The sequence below is a fragment of the Protopterus annectens genome, chromosome 8.part1, assembly GCF_019279795.1.
Source record: "Protopterus annectens isolate FY-2018-M chromosome 8.part1, PAN1.0, whole genome shotgun sequence".
Classification (NCBI taxonomy): Eukaryota; Metazoa; Chordata; order Ceratodontiformes; family Protopteridae; genus Protopterus; species Protopterus annectens.
In genome coordinates this window covers 412,389,958-412,411,672 of record NC_056742.1, presented here as the reverse complement: position 1 = coordinate 412,411,672, position 21,715 = coordinate 412,389,958, and the positions used below count along the sequence as shown (strand labels likewise).

The 21,715-nt window shown below is 42.4% G+C and overlaps 1 protein-coding gene across 1 annotated transcript in view; it reads left to right on the top strand.

Moving 5' to 3' along the window:
• BRD7 (bromodomain containing 7) overlaps window positions 1-21,715 on the top strand; it is a gene marked incomplete in the record, with an annotated part of 891,907 nt that overhangs the window by 228,919 nt on the left and 641,273 nt on the right. Inside the window, 1 exon segment of the mRNA XM_044081983.1 lies at window positions 16,463-16,520. Within this exon segment, the coding sequence (XP_043937918.1) occupies window positions 16,463-16,520 (58 nt within the window).

Genomic DNA, 21,715 nt, shown 5'->3' with positions numbered 1-21,715 from the left:
GCTCACAGGCCCCTCCGGACAAGAGACCCAGAGTAGAGGAGGATTCTCCTCCTTCTGACCAAGAATCCATTTTATCAGAACATTCTGATGCTGAAGAACAGTCTTATTCTCCTTTTGAGGATTCGGATGCAGAGCAGTCCATTCCTTCTGTATCCCCCCCTGAGGATTTTTCCTTTGGGGAAACTTTACACTCCTTGAGAGAGCACTTCCATTGGGAAGGCCAAGATTTTTCAGACTCCACGAAAAGGCTCAGGGAATTCCTCTGGTTACCTCAGCATAGACCTCTGGCTATTCCTCCTGTTTTGGAGGTTTTGGATGATGTATACTCGGAGGCCTGTTTAAATCCTGATTCTCTGCCTCCTGCACCAGTTAAGCCGGATAGGTATTACAGAGTTCCTAATTCTCATCAGTTCCTCTATAAAGGCCATAATGCAGATCCTGAAACTATCTCTCAAGGCCCTAAAGGAATTAAGGCTTCCACGGCCAAGAATCCACTACCTTCGGAAAGGGAATCTAGATCACTAGAAAGGTGGGGAAAGAAGGTTTACACCTTGGCCACCCTTGCCATGAGGGCCTTAAACTGCCAGTTTCATATGATTAAATATCAGCAATTTCTGTTATCACAATTAAAAACAAAAATGTCACAACCTGAACAACCAGATTTAAAAGAGTTGCAGGATATGATGCATAGTGCTGAGCAAGTGGGCAAGCACACCTTACAATGTGGTTATGATGCACTAGAGGCCTCCAGCAGATCAGCCGCCACTGGAGCAGTCATTCGCAGACATGCATGGCTAAGGGAACAAAATCTTCCAGATCAAGTGAAAGCAAAAATTCTAGATGCACCGTTACATAAGGATGTTCTTTTTGGTGGTAATGCTGAGGATATTTTACGTAAAATGGAAGAAAAGGCAAAATCTATGCAAACTGTCAAAGCTTTCTTACAGGTTCAGCCACCAAGGTTCAGCAGGAATTGGCCATCAAAAAACTGGTCCTTTCCAACCACTGACAAAGCCCAAAGGGGCAGATACAGACGCGGAAGGGGCAGAGGACAAACCCAAGGATCCTACAGAGGCAGACAATGGCAATCACCTACACCAAGAAGTGGTGACGACAGTACACAGCAGTACAGAAAGCAAACTCAATGACTCCCTCATTTCCATGCCAAGCAGAATTCAACTGGCAGCACCTTTGGGAGGGAAACTGGCACTATTTGCAAACAATTGGCATATTGTCACAACAGACAAATGGATTCTGGACATAATAAACAGAGGCTACAAATTTCATTTCCACACTCTTCCAAAAATGAGAGGTATGCCAAATCTACCACAAAATCAAAGGGTAGAGGCACAACTACAAATTGCAAAGCTCCTAAACATGGGGGCTATACAAAAGGTACCTACGCACCAACAAGCACAAGGTTTTTATTCAAGGCTTTTTCTGGTGCCAAGAAAAGGAAGCGACTGGAGACCCATTCTGGACTTATCCATTCTCAACACATTTCTTCTAGTGCCAAAATTCAAGATGCTCACACTACAGCAACTCCTTCCCATGCTGGGCAAGGGGTTTTGGCTGGTAACATTGGACCTCAAGGAGGCATACCTGCATGTCCCAATCAGACAAAGTTGCAGAAGATACCTCAGATTTCTTGCAGGTTCAAATCACTATCAATTCTCTGCATTGCCCTTTGGCTTATCTACTGCCCAGAGTATTCACCAAGTGCCTGGCATCAGTGATTGCATACTGCAGACTTCAAGGGATACAAATTTACCCTTATCTGGACGACTGCCTGATCCAAGCGGACAGCAAACTCGTACTTCTCAAACATCTAGCATATGTGACACGGTTACTGCTTTCTCTGGGATACACCATCAACAAGGAGAAATCAAAACTAACACCCTCTCAGAAAATTACCTTCCTGGGTGCCAACTTGGACACAAACACCCAGATGGCTTACCTAACAACAGAAAAACAAGGGCAACTATCTCACTACTTCAAAATGCTTGCAAAAAGTACCAGGCTTACTGCAAGGAAAATCCTGCAGGCTCTGGGATTCATGGCATCTTGCATTCTTCTAATCCCATGTGCAAAGCTGCACATGAGGAAACTTCAATGGTACCTAAAAAATCTATGGTCTCAACACAGTCACAGCTTAGAAGTGGAGATTCCAATAATTCCCTGCCTACAAAAGGAATTCATATGGTGGGCCCAAGCATGCAAAGTAAACAAAGGCCTCCCATTCTGCAAGCCTCAAGCTACACAAGTCATAACCACAGACGCTTCAGATTACGCCTGGGGGGCGTACATGAAGGACAGGTGCATTCAGGGCAGATGGCACAAAACAGAAAAGCACCTTCACATCAATCAAAAAGAAATGCTGGCAGTAATAAATGCAATTTCAGCTTTCAGAGAATTCCTGCATCCAGGACAGCTGCTCATAAGAACAGACAACACCACAGTAATGTGGTACATAAACAAACAAGGAGGGACTCATTCATACCCCTTGTGCAGATTAACCATGACTCTTTGGAATCTAGCTCTGGAAAGACAAATAGAACTCCAGGCTCAGTACCTACCAGGAATGGAAAACACACTGGCAGACACTCTGAGCAGGCATATGACAGACCCTCACGAATGGAAGCTACATCCACACGTATTCACAGAGATTGTTCAAGCATGGGGAAGGCCAGACATAGACCTTTTTGCCTCCCACAAAAATCATCAATTAAAAAAGTTTTGCTCAAGGACCTTCCACCCAAAGGCTTGGAAAGTGGACGCCCTTTCATTCACATGGACAACTTGGTCAGTTTATGCATTCCCACCACTACCTCTGCTGCCCAAGGTGCTTCTGAAAGCAAGAACAGACAAGCCAAGGATGATACTGATTGCTCCAGATTGGCCGAGACAACATTGGTATCCACTATTGAGGAGCCTAACACACACTCCTCCGTGGCCCCTGCCTCTAACACCTCTACTGCTGACGCAGAACAATTTCAAAACTCTTCACAGTCAGCTGAAAACTCTCAGTCTAGCTGCATGGAAAATCCCTTAACTTCACATCAGGCACTACTCTCCAAAGAAGTGCAGGATGTCATTTTGGAGGCTAGAAGACCATCTACAAGAAAAGCTTACTCCAAAATGGAAACGGTTTTGCTGTTGGAATGAAGAAAGAGGACAGGATCCTAGAAAATTAAACCTGCCTCAGATGTTACAGTACCTAACTGAACTTTTGAACAAGGGACTTTCCTTTTCCTCAATCAAGATACATGCCTCAGCAATATCTGCAGAATTCAACATGGATCCTCCTTTATTCTCACACCCTCTACTCGACAGTTCCTCAGAGGGGCTAAGAACATAAGGCCTCCAAGGAAACAACCAGTACCAGCTTGGGACCTTAACTATGTACTGGAAAAATTGACATTGCCTCCTTTTGAACCAGCTGCTTCAGCAGAATTACAATATTTGTCCTGGAAAACAGCTTTTCTACTGGCCATCACTTCAGCTCGTAGGGTATCTGAGTTACAGGCCCTCATGGCGGTGCAGCCATTCCTAATATTCCATCAGGACAGGGTTTCCCTGCGTACTAACCCCTCCTTTATGCCTAAAGTAGTATCTAGGGTAGCCCTAAACCAGGCCATCCACCTTCCTACCTTCTACTCTAATCCTCAAAACAAAGGGGAAAGGCTGCTTCATTCTTTAGATATCCATAGGCAGCTACGTTACTACTTGGACAGAACCAAGTCATTCAGAAAATCAGATCAACTCCTAGTTTCCTATGCTGTGGGGGGTCAAGGGAAACCTGTAACTAAACAGACCATTTCCAAGTGGATTGGTCACTGCATACGCTTTTGTTATTCCCATCATGGAAAGCTCGTACCTACTGGTATCAGATCTCACTCCACTAGGGCCACAGCCACCTCTACAGCCTTCCTCAGAGGAGTGCCTACTAAAGAGATCTTGGAGGCAGCCACTTGGAGTTCTGTACATACTTTCACAAAGCATTACCATCTGCCTTTATACTCCAGAACTAGAGCAGGCTTTGCCACTGCAGTTTTGCAGGGCATTCTAGCTCAACCCAGTTCCGTATAGTACCTACCACCCTATACATAGCTTTGGGATTCTACCCATATGTAACTACTGCAGCTGTAATGCACGATGAACATAGTACAGTTTTGTACCTACCATAAATGTAGATGTTCGAGGGCTATTACAGCTGCAGTACAGGTTTCCCACCCTCCTTCCCCTCTTGGTAAGACCTTGGGGTTTGAATACCTATTCATACCAGCTGACTGGGTTATCCTACTATGTTTTATTTGCTTACTTTTGTGCATCACACTACTTTATGTATTGCCTTCCTTTTGGGGGCACCTGACATCTGGGGCAAGAAAGACTGAAGAAGATGGCGTCGGCTGTGTCTTTTATACTCTAGCCTTCCTGACGTCAGAAGAGTACGCGACAACAACCGACGCCGGACCAAGACTTTGGAATTCGGCCGACCGAGGGACCGCCTGCCGGCTGAAAACCCATATGTAACTACTGCAGCTGTAATAGCCCTCGAACATCTACATTTATGGTAGGTACAAAACTGTACTTTTCCGATATTTAATACAACTATTCTGAAGCAGCTCTTCACTGTGGTGGTGGTGCTGCGGTAGCATTGTCGCCTCACAGTAAGACATTGTCCTGTTCGATTCTCAGCTAGAGCGTCTTCTATGTGGAGACATGCGTGAATGGGCGTACCTTCGTTGAAGGTTGTGCTTCAGGGCCGGCAACTCAGCACGTAAAAATCTACTGCCAGTCATTAGCAGACCGGAGTTCCGCTGTGGCGACCCCTAACCGGGAAAAGCCGAAAGACGCAACATTCTGAAGTAGCTCTTCCATTATTTAAGAGAAGGACAAATAGCTGGCATGACCTGGGTAAGGGCTATGGTCTCTCGACTTTGGGTTTGGAGAGTTTTAGGGAATTGCCTCTTTCATAAATAATGCGGCAGGGCTAGCCACCCAGCAGTGTAAACCTTGGCTCTAGATCATTGTCACTGTTGAAATGACACTCCAAACCCATGTGCAAAAATAGGAAAAAGGTGTTGTGGATGGATGGTGAACCCCATACTGATTAAGAGATGCTTATTGTTTTGGAGAAGTAGTAGAAGCCTTAGCCTCTTTTCACTGACTAGAATTTCACTAGGAAGTTCAGTCTTTAATGCTCCTTTCTATGTTTTAATTTATATATAGAGGAGTCTCTGCAAATGGAGCATTAGTGCATATTATGCTCTTCTGCTATACAAACAGGAAAAGTGCCTATATTGGGGAGGGATGTTCTAGACACTTATGTCTATTGTAATAAAAGCTAGGCTAAGGCCGAAAAAGAAGCTAACAGAAAAAAATCAATAGAGGAAAATACTTCTAAAGTTTAAGTTGGGATGTTAGGGGAAGCTAATGAAGAAACCAAGACTTGGCTGACTGATTTATTTAATTATTTATTTGAGAGAAGAGCTGCCTTTTAAGTAATGAGAAGGCGGAACCTAGATCCCAGTGAGAGAAATAAGGAATTTTATGTGAAATCAAAAGTCAAGGAACATGCATAATATGACAAGAGGTTTTACTCACTATGAAAAATTAACACAAAAACAGTAAAGGCAACTTGAGATTATTTTTATCTTGTTTGAACTCTGACTGTGGCTATAAGATCTGGAGAGGCTTGGCACCATGATTCATTGTGGTATAGGAGGAGGCTATTTTGCAGGCCGAGGGAGTTTTGTCTGCTCAGCAATCCTAATAACTGCTAGCTGTTTCCTAATGTTATGGAAAATGGGCCTCCTCTTACCAGATCCCTCATTTACAGCTGAATAATGTTTCAAAGCTGTCCCTTAAGTGTTTCTTCCAGCTTTCCAAATTCCTACGGGGAGGGCGTGCAAGGAAGAGATGGCTCATCATTCTTCCTACGGGGAGGGCGTGCAAGGAAGAGATGGCTCATCATTCTTCCTACGGGGAGGGCGTGCAAGGAAGAGATGGCTCATCATTCTTCCTACGGGGAGGGCGTGCAAGGAAGAGATGGCTCATCATTCTTCCTACGGGAGGCGTGCAAGGAAGAGATGGCTCATCATTCTTCCTACGGGAGGCGTGCAAGGAAGAGATGGCTCATCATTCTTCCTACGGGGAGGGCGTGCAAGGAAGAGATGGCTCATCATTCTTCCTACGGGGAGGGCGTGCAAGGAAGAGATGGCTCATCATTCTTCCTACGGGGAGGGCGTGCAAGGAAGAGATGGCTCATCATTCTTCCTACGGGGAGGGCGTGCAAGGAAGAGATGGCTCATCATTCTTCCTACGGGGAGGGCGTGCAAGGAAGAGATGGCTCATCATTCTTCCTACGGGGAGGGCGTGCAAGGAAGAGATGGCTCATCATTCTTTTGATTTGCACCATCACCTCGACCTTTGATGGCAAAGGTCATGGGCTGGCAAAATTTGTCAGCCTGGGTTCTGCATTGATCCTAGTGGACCATTTTTAGGGTTAACTGAGGATTACAGATTTATAGATAATTGCAGCGCACAAAAAATAAGAAACGTATGCAATATGAATAGGAATAACGCATCTTAATAATATGAGCTTGTATCCTTTGTCCTAGTTAAGTAGGGCTTGCTGGAGACCGAGCAAAGCACTATCACAGTTGATTGCAAAGTCATTTTTTTGCTCATTTGAGCAGATGGATGTGATTTAAAGATCTTGCCAGGATGAATTTTCATAATAGATGTGCGAGTAGTTATTTTGAAAGACCTTGGTGCAGTGGGTACACTGTGTTCTTCTGGACAATACTTCCACCCACATTGGGTATCACATGCTTTATAAGTGGTTTATAATTTAGTACTTTTTTTAATTTGTGATCAAGACCTGTGTATAAAAGACATTCTGTTCCACAGAGACTGAGCTTGAAGTGATGGGGCTGGGTATAACCTTAACCCAGGGCAGTGATATCATATCATGTGCCATGGAGGGGTCTCTTCTACTGCCTGAACTCTGGAATTGTAGATGGAATTAATTGTACTGAGAGGGCCTTTTATAATAGAGATCCCTCCCCCCCTACTTCTTACCCACTGCTAAGATCACTCTTGATGACTATGTGATATGTTGAGTGCTTGCTTACCTGTTTGCACATATTGACTGGGCTAGTCCAGTTTAGCCTTCCATGATTACAAAGAAAACCTTGGGAGAAAGGCTTGTAAGAAGATGCATGTCTGGAAAGCAACAGTAATCACAAAAATATTATAAACATTTTATCCCAAGTGCTAACAAAAACCAGTCATTAACAAACCAGTATAAGTAGATACATATTGCAGACAAAACCCATTGCAGATATAATTAATATTCTCATCATGAATTAAGAATTACTCTTGACGCCCTCCCTGCTGGACTTCATAGTAGTGACCATCATCCTCGACTACACTGATAGGTGTGTAATTGCAGTGGAATCATTATTTGTTAGCTTACCAGTAGCCAGAAGCAGGGTATATTGTGCATTTCCTGGCTGTAAACATTTGTGTTCGATCTTGTACTGTAATGAGAGTAGCTCAACTATAATTTATTTATCTCTCGTCTGTTTACCAGGCAGGTGGACTGGTCCAAAGACCCTTTTCAACTCGGCCAACACAAATTTTCAGTAACATTGCAGTTTAAACAATTGGATTACAGCAGATTTATATGTATAAACTGAATAGTAAGCAAAACTTAAACAACGTAGTGCACCAGTTTAGGTTCATTAGTGATGAGGCATTAATCTGATAGCACGTTCAGTAGTTTACACCATGTGTGTTTGGTTCAGTGCAGTAAGATTGCATTATATAATTTTGCATTTAAGTCATTTACATTCACCTTCAGAAAATAAGTGGTCTTAATTTTCCTTTTAGTCCTTCCAAAGTTTAGTTTTATACGGCTGCAGAAAGCTGGTTCCTTCGGGTAAGTGCACGCTTAGAGAATACCCTTTCACCTATGACTATTCCAGATGGAGGCCTTGTCAGACTGAGTTTGCTGTCTTAGTTAGTTCAGAGAGTGTAGAAGTTGGGTCTATATATCTGCCCTATGAACACCTCACAAATGTTAAATCCTGTTTATATTCTGGAATTCAGTGCCTTTCAGTTCCTCTCTCATTCCCTAATATTCCACATACTGCATTCAGCTGCCATTGTAATATATATAAAGTCTTAACTTCTGTTTTTTTTTTTTCTTCAGTTGTATAAAATTTGTGTCATTGTCTATTTGCATTCTATGTCTTTTAACTGGGTGTGCCTTAAAGCAGTCTACTTGAGATAGTGTTCTACCCTGATTAACAAATAAAAATAAAGACATGCTTTTACAGAGAGGTTTGATGTAAATGAAGACATTGTTATTGGTTAAATCAGTTTGTAAATAAGGTAGTAGCTCTTCCACCCAATGGTAACCAGTGTGATTTGTGTAGTAGCATGGAGGGTTGAGGATTCTGCAGTAAAACTAAGCCTGCATACCCATTAGGTTAGTATTGTACTTTGAATTCATAGTGATTAGTGGAGGGGTGTATTCAGGTTTGGGCAATGAAATGTTTATTGCCAGCGATTTCCGGGCTTCAGGGCAATGGAGGTTGGAAATTTTTTTTTCCAGATTTTAAGTTGCTGGAATACTTACTGTATTTTTAGCCACTTCCATGTGGTACTTAAAGGAAGAGGGGTAGGATCCTGAAACAGGACAACATATTTGTGCAGGTTAGCCTGGCTTATTACAGTATTTATAGCATCCTTAAGGAAGTTGGAGGCGTGGCCAGCAGTCTGTCAGCAGCCCTCGAGATCCTGTTTTGGATGAAGCTACTTAACCCAGTGCACACAACATCTGAACAAATGTACTTGAATGTAAACTGGTTTCATACTAGTATAGCTTGCATAATTGTCTTTTTTCCTAAAGGTGCAGGTCTCCATGCACCCATCACTGGGGGGAAGGGGTCTTCACCCCCACCCGCCTTACTTTATTATTGTCACTCCAAGTCAGTCTAGCTCAGAGTAATCATTTAAAAATAAAAATAAATCTCCCCTGACTTGTCAACTAAACTTTTAGGTGTCATTATAAATTATAAAGTTAAAATTTGACCTACAGGTTAATCATAGGTTCATAGGTTCGTACTAGGCTATCTGCCCTAGGGCATTTATAAGCCTAGCCAGAGTGTATGTGGCTTACACCACCCCTTAGGATGAGAATACAACGCCCTTTTAGGGTTTAGTTTACTATGCCTCTGTCTAGTAGTGACACAGAGATGACCCCCGGGGTAAACCTACGATCTCCCATCCACTCGTCGAGATTTCTCTTGAATAGAGTCAGTGAGGGGCTCTGCCTAACATGGACTGGGATTCTGTTCCAGAGAGTAGGGAGCCTCTGGGTTATGAATCTGTCCCTCCAGCACGTTCTATTTATTTCTGTGTTGAGGTTTAAGTCACTTGTTCTCGTGGCTCTGGATTTGGATTTTCTGAGGTGGAGCATGTCCATTAATTCAGGATTGGACATGGCCTTGTACGTCAGGCACAGATCACCTCTGAGTAGGCGGTATGCGACTGAATAGTGCTGGAGTTTTTTCAGTCGGGCAGCATATGACATATGTTTAAGACCCTTTATCCTCTTGGTGAGGAACTTTTGGGGTCTTTCCAACTGCTGCAGGTGTCAGGTGAGATACATCCCAAACGGGGCATTGTACTCAATCATTGGCCTGATAAGAGAAGAGTACAGGGGCACAATGACCTCTCTTGATCTAGATGTGAAACCCTTCATGATAAGGTGGGCAATATAGAAGGTCTTCCTGACCACTTTGGCAATGTGAGTGTCAAATGAGAGGTTACTGTCAACCTGGGTCCCTAGGTCCCTGATTACCTCTTCCGTACTTAATGGATTACCGCCTATGTGGTAATTTGTCGGTACCTTTTTTTTCCCAAAGGGTATGACTATACATTTTTTGGCGTTCAGCTTAAGGCCATGGCTCTGGCACCAATTATCCGTTTCTATGAGGCCTCTCTGAAGGATGTTTGTGTCCGCTGGAGTATCAGTTATGGCGCCCAGTTTGCAGTCATCTGCGAACTTTGTCAGCCACAATCCACCTATGTTTGCCTGTACCTCGGAAAAATAAATGCCGAATAAGAGGGGTCCCAGGACTGAGCCCTGTGAGACACCGCTTGTGACTGGCTTAGAGTCTGACATAGCTCCAGCAACTCTGACCCTGTGGGTTCTGTCCTTGAGCCAGTTTGCAACCCATCTTCTGACATATGGGTTTACATTTAAGCTGGTGAGTTTGTCTATGATGCCCGAGTGGGGTATTGTGTCATAGGCTTTTGCAAGGTCAAGGTAGGCTGTGTGAACTGCCTTACCCTCATCAATGGCCTTAGTGACTGTTTCAAAAACGTCGACCAAGTTCAAAAGGCAGGATCTGCCCTTGACAAAGCCAAATTGTGTAGGATCCAATGTCTGTAGGTCCCCAGTGTCTTTGTTTATGAGTTCCATAATGATCCTCTCCATAGCTTTGCAGACCAGGCTCATCAAGCTTATGGGGCGGTAATTTCCAGGGTCCATAGAAGCACCACCTTTGTGAAGTGGGATCACTGTTGCCGTACGCCACTCTTTGGGTACGTATCCTGTAGTAAGGCTAAGATTAAACAGCAGCCTTATGTGTGGGTTTAGTTCCTCTTGGAGTTCATGTAGCACACAGCCCGGGACACCAGCCGGTCCCATTGATGCTGTGTTTTTAGCTTTAGAGAGGGCGGCTCTCACCTGGGCATCTGAGATGTTAGGGAGGCTACACTCTGCTGGGATAGTTATTTCTCCTTTTGGGGGGGAGGGGGAGGAGAAATTTGCACTGAACCTGTCTGCCAGAATGCTGGCAGTGTCAGTGGGTTCAGTGTATTTTGTGTCATTTTGGACTAACTCTGAGCATATCTGGGAGTTTCCACCCAGGTTTCTAACATAGCTAAAGAAGGCCTTGTGATGGTCTTTTGTGTCTTTTGCGATTTTTCTCTCAAAGTTGGCCTTGGATGATTTTATGAGTGATCGTAGTTTTTTGCTAGTACTGATCAGAGATGCCTTCCCTTTTAGGGATTTTGCTCTGTCATGTAGTAGCTTCCTCCTCCTGTTGTAAAGTTTGTTTATGGCTGGGGTTCACCAGACCGGGCGCCTGCCTTTGGGGTAATGGGTCTTGGTTTTATTTGGGATTGCATGATCCATGCATTCTTGAAGGTGCCCATAGAAGGCATTTGCAAAGGATTCAGCAGTGTGGGTTGTGGTTTCCACTGGCCCAGGGGCCTTGAAAGATACCACTTCAGTCTTTAAAGTGTGAAGTTTGCTTTTGAGAAGTTCTTCACTGTGGTCTTTTGTGCAGGGGGTGGGGGCGGGATGTGGATTTCCAGTGAGATTAATTTATGGTCTGATCTTACCAAGGAGGGATGTACTTCCGGTGTGGAGCATTTTGTCCCCATGTTTGTGATGATCAGGTCTAGTATATTGTCTCCTCTTGTGGGAATGGTGACTAGTTGTTCCATTGCATTTGAGTTTATGAATTCTAGGAACCTTTGGGCTAGGGTGTTGGGGCTTGAGTAATGTTCCCAGTCTATGTTTGGGTAGTTGAAGTCTCCCAAAATGATGGTATTTGGAGAGACATTCATACTCTCCAGTGTCTTCAGGAAGGCTGTGTGGGGTTCCTGAGTTTGAGAGGGTGGTCTGTAGCATGCTACAAACTGTAAGGCAGTTTTGCCTATGGTTAGTTGCACCTGGATAGTCTCCGATGCTTCATGCGTTGCCACTAACCTGGAGGTGTGGGTATCTTTGATGAAAATGGATACTCCCCCTCCTTTTGTGGTTCGGTCCAAGTTTTGGGTCCGGAAAGCATGATATGAGGTAAAACCTGATAGTGCTGGGGTGCTCTCAGGAGCCTTGAACCAGGTTTCAGTCACTGCACAGACATTGATGTTCTCCATACTGAAGAGGGCTTCGAGGGCGTGCATCTTGAGGTTTAGACTTCTGGCATTGAGCAGCATTACCCTTAGTTTTTTTCCACTTGTGTTTTCTAGGGAGCGTGGTTTGTCATTTTAGCCTTGCCTAAAAAGGCACTATGGGGTGGCAAGAGCCTTGGCCAATATCCGGAAGCCCAGGGGTGACAGGTGCAAGCCATCCCTTGCGAAGCAGCGTGGCTTGTCAAGCATGTCATACCAAGCAGAGAGACATTGGATCCCCTTAGAATGACACCAGTAATTAAGCCAATTGTTAAAACTGATCATTTTGTCTTTGTACTGTGGCATCATTCTTGGTGAGGGTAAGATGCTGCTCAGGGTCAGGGTCATACCGGCCTGGGCTACATAATCATAGAGCTCCTCTATGTTTCTTTTCATGTAGTCCAGGGAGGTACGTCTCAGGTCGTTCACACCGGCATGTACAATGACTGAGTCATATTTGTATTTGCTGTGGAGTGACCTGAGTGCTTGTGTTATGTGGCGGATTCTAGCCCCCGACAGGCAGCTTACTGTGACCCTCTCCTTGTTCAGTCTGGTGAGTGGGACGTCAGTGTGCCTGACTATGGAGTCACCTATTACAAGTGTGTCTGGCATGTTGTTTGGCCTTAAGGGCTGTGACTGTTTAGCACACTGACTTTGTGAACTATGTGTTGCATGTGCTATGTCTTGAGGTGGTGGTTGCTTGGGTGTCTGCTTTGGAGGCCTCTGTTGTTTTGGTAGATTTTTAATCAGCGCCTCCGAGTATGTTTTTGTGTGTTTATGTGTTTGGTTTGCAGTTGTGATAGTTCTATGTGAGACTGGGTTTGTGGTGTGCGTGGTTACCTTCTCCTCCTGACTGGTCTTGCTAGTACTGAATTGAGAGAGCTCAGCCTCCAGTTTGGCTATATAGTTGCATCTCTCGCATATATTTGTATTTGTTGGGAGGAGGAGAGGGTTGTCTGTGTACATGAGGCAATTGTAACATTGCCTCAAGATTCCCAGATTCACCAGCTGAACAGGAGAGGACGCCAGCAACTGACCCTTCGACATGCTAGAAATAGTGAAAAAGATTGCTGATTAACTGAGTCAGAAAGGACCTATAGGGAAATGGGTACTCAACAGAATTTAGGTGAATGAAGTACTTTCATTTGTTTGAGTGCTTTACCTGTATATAAAATGCTTAAGGAGCAAGTGCTGAGCTTTTCAGATAGAGTATAGGCTGTTTAGATTGCAAGTAGAACAGTTCTAAGGGAAAAATTGAAGAGCAGACTTGGCGGAGCCAGAAAAAGTTTAACCAAGTTTAACCTTGTTTAACCGGCGTATGCGCACGACCGCGCAAAGCCGTGCAAACGTGGATTTTAAGCAGTGAACTACAAAAGAGCTAGGAATGGTCCCAAACAACCAATTACTAACAGCTTCTTGTGCTGAGGTCACTTCCCCAAGGATAGGTAGGCTGCTCAAGGCTCCCCACTCCCACTGGTGAGCAAAGAAACTTCCTTCTATCCAAGTAAGGTAATGGACAACACAGGAACTACACCACAGCCCAGAATACAGCAATGCCTATATACTGGTCTAAACTAGTCGAGAAAGGCGGGAAAACAAGGATTATTTTTTTGTTTTTTTGTTTTTTTTGTAGAAATACACAGAAAATGCAGAGACAGTGATAAATTAGTTACACAGGCTAGCACACTTTAGTGGGCAGCCTCCACAGTTGAATTAAACAAGCAAACTTTCGACTAAATTCGACTAAATGTAACTTTAAGTGCAGATTTTAAAATAAATGCAGTAATCAGTAAAAAAAACAGTTCAGGCTAGTTCAAAGTAAGCAGCAGAAGCTATTTTCAGTGAAAAAAAAGCAAAGATACTTAAATCCAGAAGGTAGTCTCTTTTTCGAGTTCCTTGCTGCTAGGACCACTCTGTAAACCCACGTGGAGCTTGTCTGAGCAGTATAGCCAGAAAAAAAACACCCAGAGGCGGATTTTAAGCAGTGAACTACAAAAGAGCTAGGAATGGTCCCAAACAACCAATTACTAACAGCTTCTTGTGCTGAGGTCACTTCCCCCAAGGATAGGTAGGCTGCTCAAGGCTCCCCACTCCCACTGGTGAGCAAAGAAACTTCCTTCTATCCAAGTAAGGTAATGGACAACACAGGAACTACACCACAGCCCAGAATACAGCAATGCCTGTATACTGGTCTAAACTAGTCGAGAAAGGCGGGAAAACAAGGATTATTTTTTTGTTTTTTTGTTTTTTTTTGTAGAAATACACAGAAAATGCAGAGACAGTGATAAATTAGTTACACAGGCTAGCACACTTTAGTGGGCAGCCTCCACAGTTCAATTAAACAAACAAACAAGCAAACTTTCGACTAAATTCGACTAAATGTAACTTTAAGTGCAGATTTTAAAATAAATGCAGTAATCAGTAAAAAAACAGTTCAGGCTAGTTCAAAGTAAGCAGCAGAAGCTATTTTCAGTGAAAAAAAGCAAAGATACTTAAATCCAGAAGGTAGTCGCTTTTTCGAGTTCCTTGCTGCTAGGACCACTCTGTAAACCCACGTGGAGCTTGTCTGAGCAGTATATTCAATTGATCAAAACCATCAATAAAAAACTAGGATCACTGTGTAGAATAAAAGCCTTCCTAACTCCTCCAGCCAAAGTTGCCATTGCTCATTCCCACCTTCTCTCTACTCTTTTATGTATGCATCCCCTCTTCTCTGTAATGTTAGCAAGACTGTCCTGAACAAACTCTCTATCTGTTATAATCACATTGCCAGGTTTCCCTCAGGGCTGCCTTATAGAACACATCACTGTGTCAATCTAATCCAGCTTGGATTGCTGGGACTACCCAGTCTAATCTTGTATAACCAACTGGTTATGGCCCACAAAATTATGTATAACCCTAAAAATACCCCTGCACTCAAAAATCTGGTCACCCTATATAATAATCCTAGACCGCTGCAACTCCTTATCCAGGTAAGTAAATCTAATAACTTAGCCGGTGACTCTCTCTTCACAAACTCTGTAGGTAGATCATGGAACTCTATTCCACCTGATATCACCTTACTCTCTTCAGTAGGTCAGTTTAAAACTAGGCTCAAACACTACCTGAGATCAAACTGGTCATGCTACTGTATCACGCCGGCTTAAATATTTCTCTGGAAAGTGCACTGACGAATGTAGCCTATCATGTACTGCAACTTTCACACTCGCATATTGAAAAATGTACCTGAGGAGCTAGTATTATCTTTGTCCATCGAGTCTATGTAAAAATATTGTATGCAATGTGTATTGTCTGCCTCTAATGTCTGTTAAGTTTGATTTTTTGGAGTCTGTAACATGAGACATGTAATTAGATTTTTGACATGCAATTGATTTTTTATACCTTGGAGCTTTTCTCCCCGGGCCTCTGCTGAAAATGGACATATATCCAGTCGGACATTCCCAGTCAACAAATGTAAAATAAAATAAATATCTCATTATTTCTTCAAGATGCTGCAGCTCTGGAGACCACAACAAGCAGGTTTTGCTTGTAGTAGTAGCAATATGTGTGGGTTCTAACTTCTATCATGAAACAAAAGGCTGAGCAAGTAAAATATGAGTGTCTGTGTATCAAGCATCTGACGGTACCACAATGAGAATTGCTGTATTAGTGTGTATGGCTGCTACATTACTTGTAACAGTACTTGCGTATTTTACTTTATTTTTTTTGATCATCACATTGACGTTTGTACATCTGTATCCTACTAAGATGCTGCATTGTGTACACCGGTCCGTTTTTCAAACAAGATGCATGCTTTTACTGCTTCTCACCTTGGATTGCTAGTAATTTGTTATGTGAGCACAATCCACCATCTGTGCTTTTAAAAAAGAAGGTTGCGCGCTTAGTGAAATTCTAATGCCGGGATATTAGATCACTCGTGTGTGACTCACCTTGCAGTGAAGCACCCTGAAAACACTCGGGTAAGTAGATTGAGTGGCAGAAGGAAATAATAGGTGTTAGGTAAGTCACCCTGCTCCTGTAAAAATTTTAGAAGCAGATTTATTTTAAGTACTGTTGTTAGAGTGCTTAATTTTGTTTTTTCTTTTATTGCAAGATAAGCAGTGTGCGTCTCAGTATGCTTATTATAGAAGCACGTTTTAATACTTGTCTTGCATTGTAGGTTGGTGCACTTATAGAGCTGAGTCCTATCAGTGCCGTACTTGGACAGACATGGGTATGCTGTAAGGATATGGTTACTGTGTAGTCCTGGTTATGTCATTTTAAATTTTCAGGGTTTGTATCACCTGAATGTATAGTCTGGCAGTCAGAAATAACTTGTGCGCTTGATATATGTGAAGAGGGGGGAAAAAAGGGACCAAAGGCATTGATGACTTTGAGAAATGTATTTTTTTCTTCTAAAAGTGTCATATGGCTTGCATAAGAAACATGTTGTGTATGGAAAATAAACAACATTGTCAATGATCTGACCGTTCTGTTGCAGAGAAGGAGCAAACTCCTCTTCAGGAAGCTTTAAGCCAGTTAACACGACAGCTTCAAAGGTGAGTACTACTTACCAAGTTTCTTTCTTGATATTTAACAGTTTGATGTATGTAATTGCACTACATTGTAGCTGTCTGGCTCAACTGCTAAATTTCTGTTTTTAGTTTTTGAGGCATTTTTATATGCTGCAGTACTTGACTTACCCAGTCATTTGACTGTCAAGAGTTACTGTGACTTTGATGCATAGTTTTGTTTGTTTCTGAGATGGGTTTATAATCCACTGAGAAGTGAAACCATGGAGAAAGTATGCCATCCAATTTGGATAAAATAAATTAATTGGGAATTAACTATATATGTCATAATCTTTAACTCAAAAGTTCCTGAAATAATGAGATCATCCTACTCAGGAGGGCTCAAGTGCATTTCTTGGGCGGCCCAAGCAAGTGTGAAAATATTGTCCACTTAAAAGTTTAAAAACTACAACATAAAATTATGTAGGGTCAGGCAAAATTCAGAATAAGTCCCTGGATACATGTATTTTTATTGCAGCTCAAATAAAAGTAGTACATGACCAAGCCAGATACTCAGTTGTCTGGTGACTTGTTAGAGTACAGCATATGCTTATTCTGTATGGGGAGGCCCATCATAATTTTCCGATATCCAGCAGAGGTTCACAGATTTTCTCTTGCTTGATAGAGATTAATTGAATCAGAAATTCTGATGTAGCCCTGCTTGAAATGCAGTTTAAAAAGGCATAAAGTTCCTCACTATTCATTTTAGTAGGGTGCATCTCCACTCTGTCGCTACTTTAACATCATTCCTTGGGTCATTGTGGAGGGTGATCTTCATTCATAAACTGCAGGTTCATTTCAGTGGCCTTAGGTCTAGAAATTAAGGAGAAAATGCTGAAAAAGAGATGTATTAAGTTTTTGTATGGACAGCAAGATTTTTACCACTATTATGTACCTGCTAATGCAAATATAGGTTCAGAGATGTGTACTAGGGCAATGACCACTGGGGCTTTTTTATGCCTAGCCATGCATCCCCAGTCTCTGACAAGTTCTGGTACCTTTGTTAAATGTAAGCAGGGAGAGATGAAACCCCTTGCATACAATTTACTTGTACCGTAATTATTTTTCACATTGTTATTTATTGAGTAATTGTCATGAATATTAGTTATTTGTCCAGTTGTAATGTATAGCTTATTCTGAGATTATACATGTTTGTCATATTAAAGTGATCTCACATTTATTTTTATATATATATATATATATATATATATATATATATCTGTATGTATGTGTGTGTATATATATATATATATATATATATATATATATATATATATATATATATATATATATATATATATACACGTCATGTCCTTGCTTTTATTCTTTAGTTATACATATGTCATGTCCTTGCTTTTATTCTTTAGTCTTAAGTATATAGAATCACTTGAATAGGAAGTATGCTTCTGACCTAGGTAGTGAAGCAGTTTTATATAACAGCAGATTTGGCGAGTTGCACACGCAGGTATGGATTTAAAAAGTAAACATTAAAGCCAAGTTACAATACTTCAGCAACCAGAAGGCACAGTCTAGCTGAGTAATTGTAGTCCAGAGAATATCTGTGAATGTGCAGTGTAATTTTTCCCACAGACTTGGTAAAAGAAAACCTACTTGCTGGGTAAACAAGCCTGTCATGTAATCGAAGGTGCAATAGCTGGCAGAATATGTTGGTGACTAATTGCAAACAACGTCTCACCCAAAGAAGTACCCAGTCTTAAAGTATAGTCTGCTGGGGCACTTACAGCCTGCTTTGATGGCTCTGTGAAAAGATTTCTGCCTCTCAGTACCAAGGTTCAGTCTTCAATCCCCATTCAGAGTTTTCATCTTCCCTATACAGGTGCTAAACTGCTCCTTCTCTTATGAAGAATGTTGGTTAGATGCACAGCTAAAAGGCGTGGCATTTTTATTTTTTTGTTGGAGACAGCAGTGGGCCATCAGTAAATCTGCCTTGCTGATGCTTGCCAGAGAACAGTAAATGTACTTCATATATGGTACGTCATTACAGTAGTCATCACATGTGGGGTTACTGCTGTAGAAGGCCTGAAATCTGGCCCAACTTCCAGAGGTTAACACCCTTTTCATCTAGGCGGGGTGGATGGCCCTCCCACTTGGACATTATAATATCTCTGGTGTAAGAGGGGGCATCTTCATCTGACATCTTTAATTCTTTCTTGTTCCAGGTTGTGAGGAGGTCGGTGCTTATTTGCTCAGAATTGTCAATCTGTTGGTTTGGCCTCATGCAGAGTGGACAGATAAGTAACTGTGTGGGGAAAATATTGCACCTTTTGTGCAAGCTTTTATATGTAGAAGTCTTTCAGGCATAAGGGGTGCTAGATGTCAGTGGTGAGTAAACAAAATAATGGTATTACCTGTGGAAAACAAATTATTAGACTTTCATAGTCAGGGTGTCTTTTGTTTGATGAGTGGAACATTACATCATTTTTTTGTTCCCACTGCACCCTGTTCAACATGAAGATTATAAAGTGGATAACTAAGTCTGTCCAAGTTTGTCAATATTGCCTTGTCCAGGATCACCATGACATCAACCAAGTATACAAACTCCTTGCTGGAAAAAAAATGCAAGTTAAGACAGAAGTGCCCTTTGAGAGAAGGAGCATCAGGAGGCCAACAGCATCAGTTCAGAGAATGAAGGCTACGCTAGCTTCAGTGGCGTCTACTGGGGTGGGGCACACTTGCAGTTCCTGGCTTAGATGCTTGTTTTTACCACGGCCTCTGGCATTCTCCCCCTGTCAAGGCTACTGTGCAGTCTGATGTCATCTTATCCCCTGAAGCCAGAACATCCCATAATTGTTTGGCCCAGACATTTCTCCTTGGTCTTTTATTTACAATTCCTGAATAGTGATTGCCGGGAGTGATGGTGATAGTCTCTTATTTGTCTGTGAAAAACCATAAAAGGAGGTACAGGCCACCCCCTGTGTCCTGATGCCTCCAAGGTGGTTACCCCACCCCCAAAATATGACAACATTGTCATAATCTACCATCTTGCCACAGCTTTAGCTGAACAGGTCCTCTAGCTTCCCCCATCCAAGCCCATCTTTCAGGATCTGATGAAAACTGATTCAGCATTTTGTATTATTTCTTTAAAAAAGTGTAGCCTTCCTCAGATCAGGCTTCAATGTCAGTGGTCCCTATTAAGAAAAGGAAAAGGGCAACCTACCCCCCCCCCCTGACAACTCTTGATTCCTCTGACTCTAAGGTGGATAAACTGGCATGTGTCTCCCAGATCAGCCCCCACCTCCATGACACCCTAAGCTCTGCTTCCACATGACAGGATTTTTCATTTGCTGATCCCTCACGAAGACTAAATCACTTTAAATGTGAATCTACCAAATTCTGTGATGCTTGATATTGGAAGCTTTTGGGTCTGTCGGAGCTAAGGCCTGTGGCCATATGTCCAGTGATAGTGGGTTTCAGGGATACTCTTACCAGTGTATCTTGGAACCTGACTCTCAACCCTACCTTACCCCTGCCCCCTTGCTCAAAGGAAGCATGATCGTTTCTATATGGCTGCGGATTTCTGTAACTATATGTACAAAGTTCCATTTGTTGATTCTGCCCTGGTGACTGTGCCAGCAAGGGGGGTCTAAAGGAGTTCTGACTAACTTTGCAATAACCGAGAAAAAAATGTATTATAGACACCTTAGGAATCTAGTCAAACAGTGTACTAGATCTGATAAAACTATCTTACTACACTTCTTTTCAGGATAGAAATAACTATAATCCAGAACAATTCTGGACATCCATAAACAATCTTCCCTCCATCCACAAGAAAAGTACCTTTGTTCTATCCACTACAGGTTTGTAGGCAGTTACTAGACTAGATACTCTTGTGGTCCATTTTAAACCTAGCATGTTTCCCTTTCAAAGGTGAGAATCAAACCCTGTACCTTGTGTTTGTGAGGTAAATACGTTAATTGTTCTACAAATCCCCAACCACCAAAAGTATTTTTTTGCCAAAACCCAGGATTGAGCCAAGGACCTGTAGAGCTTCAGTCTAACCCTGTCCCAACTGAGATACTTCAACTTCTTCAAAGAGTAGGTGGAAAGATTCAAACCTTGCACCCTTGCCACAGAAAGCAGTTTATTAACAAGTTTGAAGTTCTAGTCCCCTGCTAACTGCCAGAGTTAGCTGACCAGTTTAACCAGCACTTAAGTCATTCTGTTAAATCATTCCATAAGAACAATAGATTCTCTAACCCCCAAGTTGCATCACCACCAAACAACCCTCATCAAAAATTCACCTTTGAACCAGTCGCCACCTCCACATACAAAATTCTTGTCATAGGAAACATGCCACTGTAGTTTAGTATTCAGATGACTCCGTTAACTGCACAGCTGAAAACGTCACAGAGCTGCAGAAAGTAGCACAACAGTCTACCAGCAGCCTCTCCAACATTCACACTGTTGTCCTAAAATACTTGACCTGTATCAGCATTCTCTCACCCACAAAGTATGTGTCCTTCCTAGCCATATTACAACTACTTTCCTGTTCAGCTTTATTAATATAGTCAGTAGTTGCAGGAACTCTAGTAAACTTGTCTTCTCACTCTTTCTTGATGTATCAGAAACATTTGACACTGTGTCACACCCATTAGTACTTCTAAAAATGTCTGCACTAGACATCTCTTCCTCATCCTTTCTTTGGTTTTAGAGCTACCTGTCTACTTAGGCACAAGCAATGAAATGGAAAGATGGTTTCTCATCCTTTTTGCCTGTGACTTTATGGGCCCCCAAGGATCAGTGCTTGAGCCACGTTCTCTTCATAAATGACCTTCACTGCTCCACGAAGCAGGCCACCATAGTTCAGTGTGCAGATGACTCTTCTCTTAGCTGCACAGCTGAAAACCTCACAAAACTATAGAGAAGTGACATCACAGTCGTCTTCTCCTCTGAAATGTGGTTAAGTAAGGCTTAACTTCTCCTTACTCCCAAGGAGGCTAAACACGTCTCATTTACTCCTAAACATCTCTCTGACCAAGAACCTCTTAACTATATACTCAAAGATACCAAGATAGAGCAGGTCTCGTACATTAAAACCTCTAAGGGCCATGATAGGTGACAAGATTAAATTTCACCATCACATAATCCAAATAAACAAAACCCATGAAGAACTGGACTTACTATATAGGGCCAAACCTTATTTTACCGACAGAGCAAGAAAA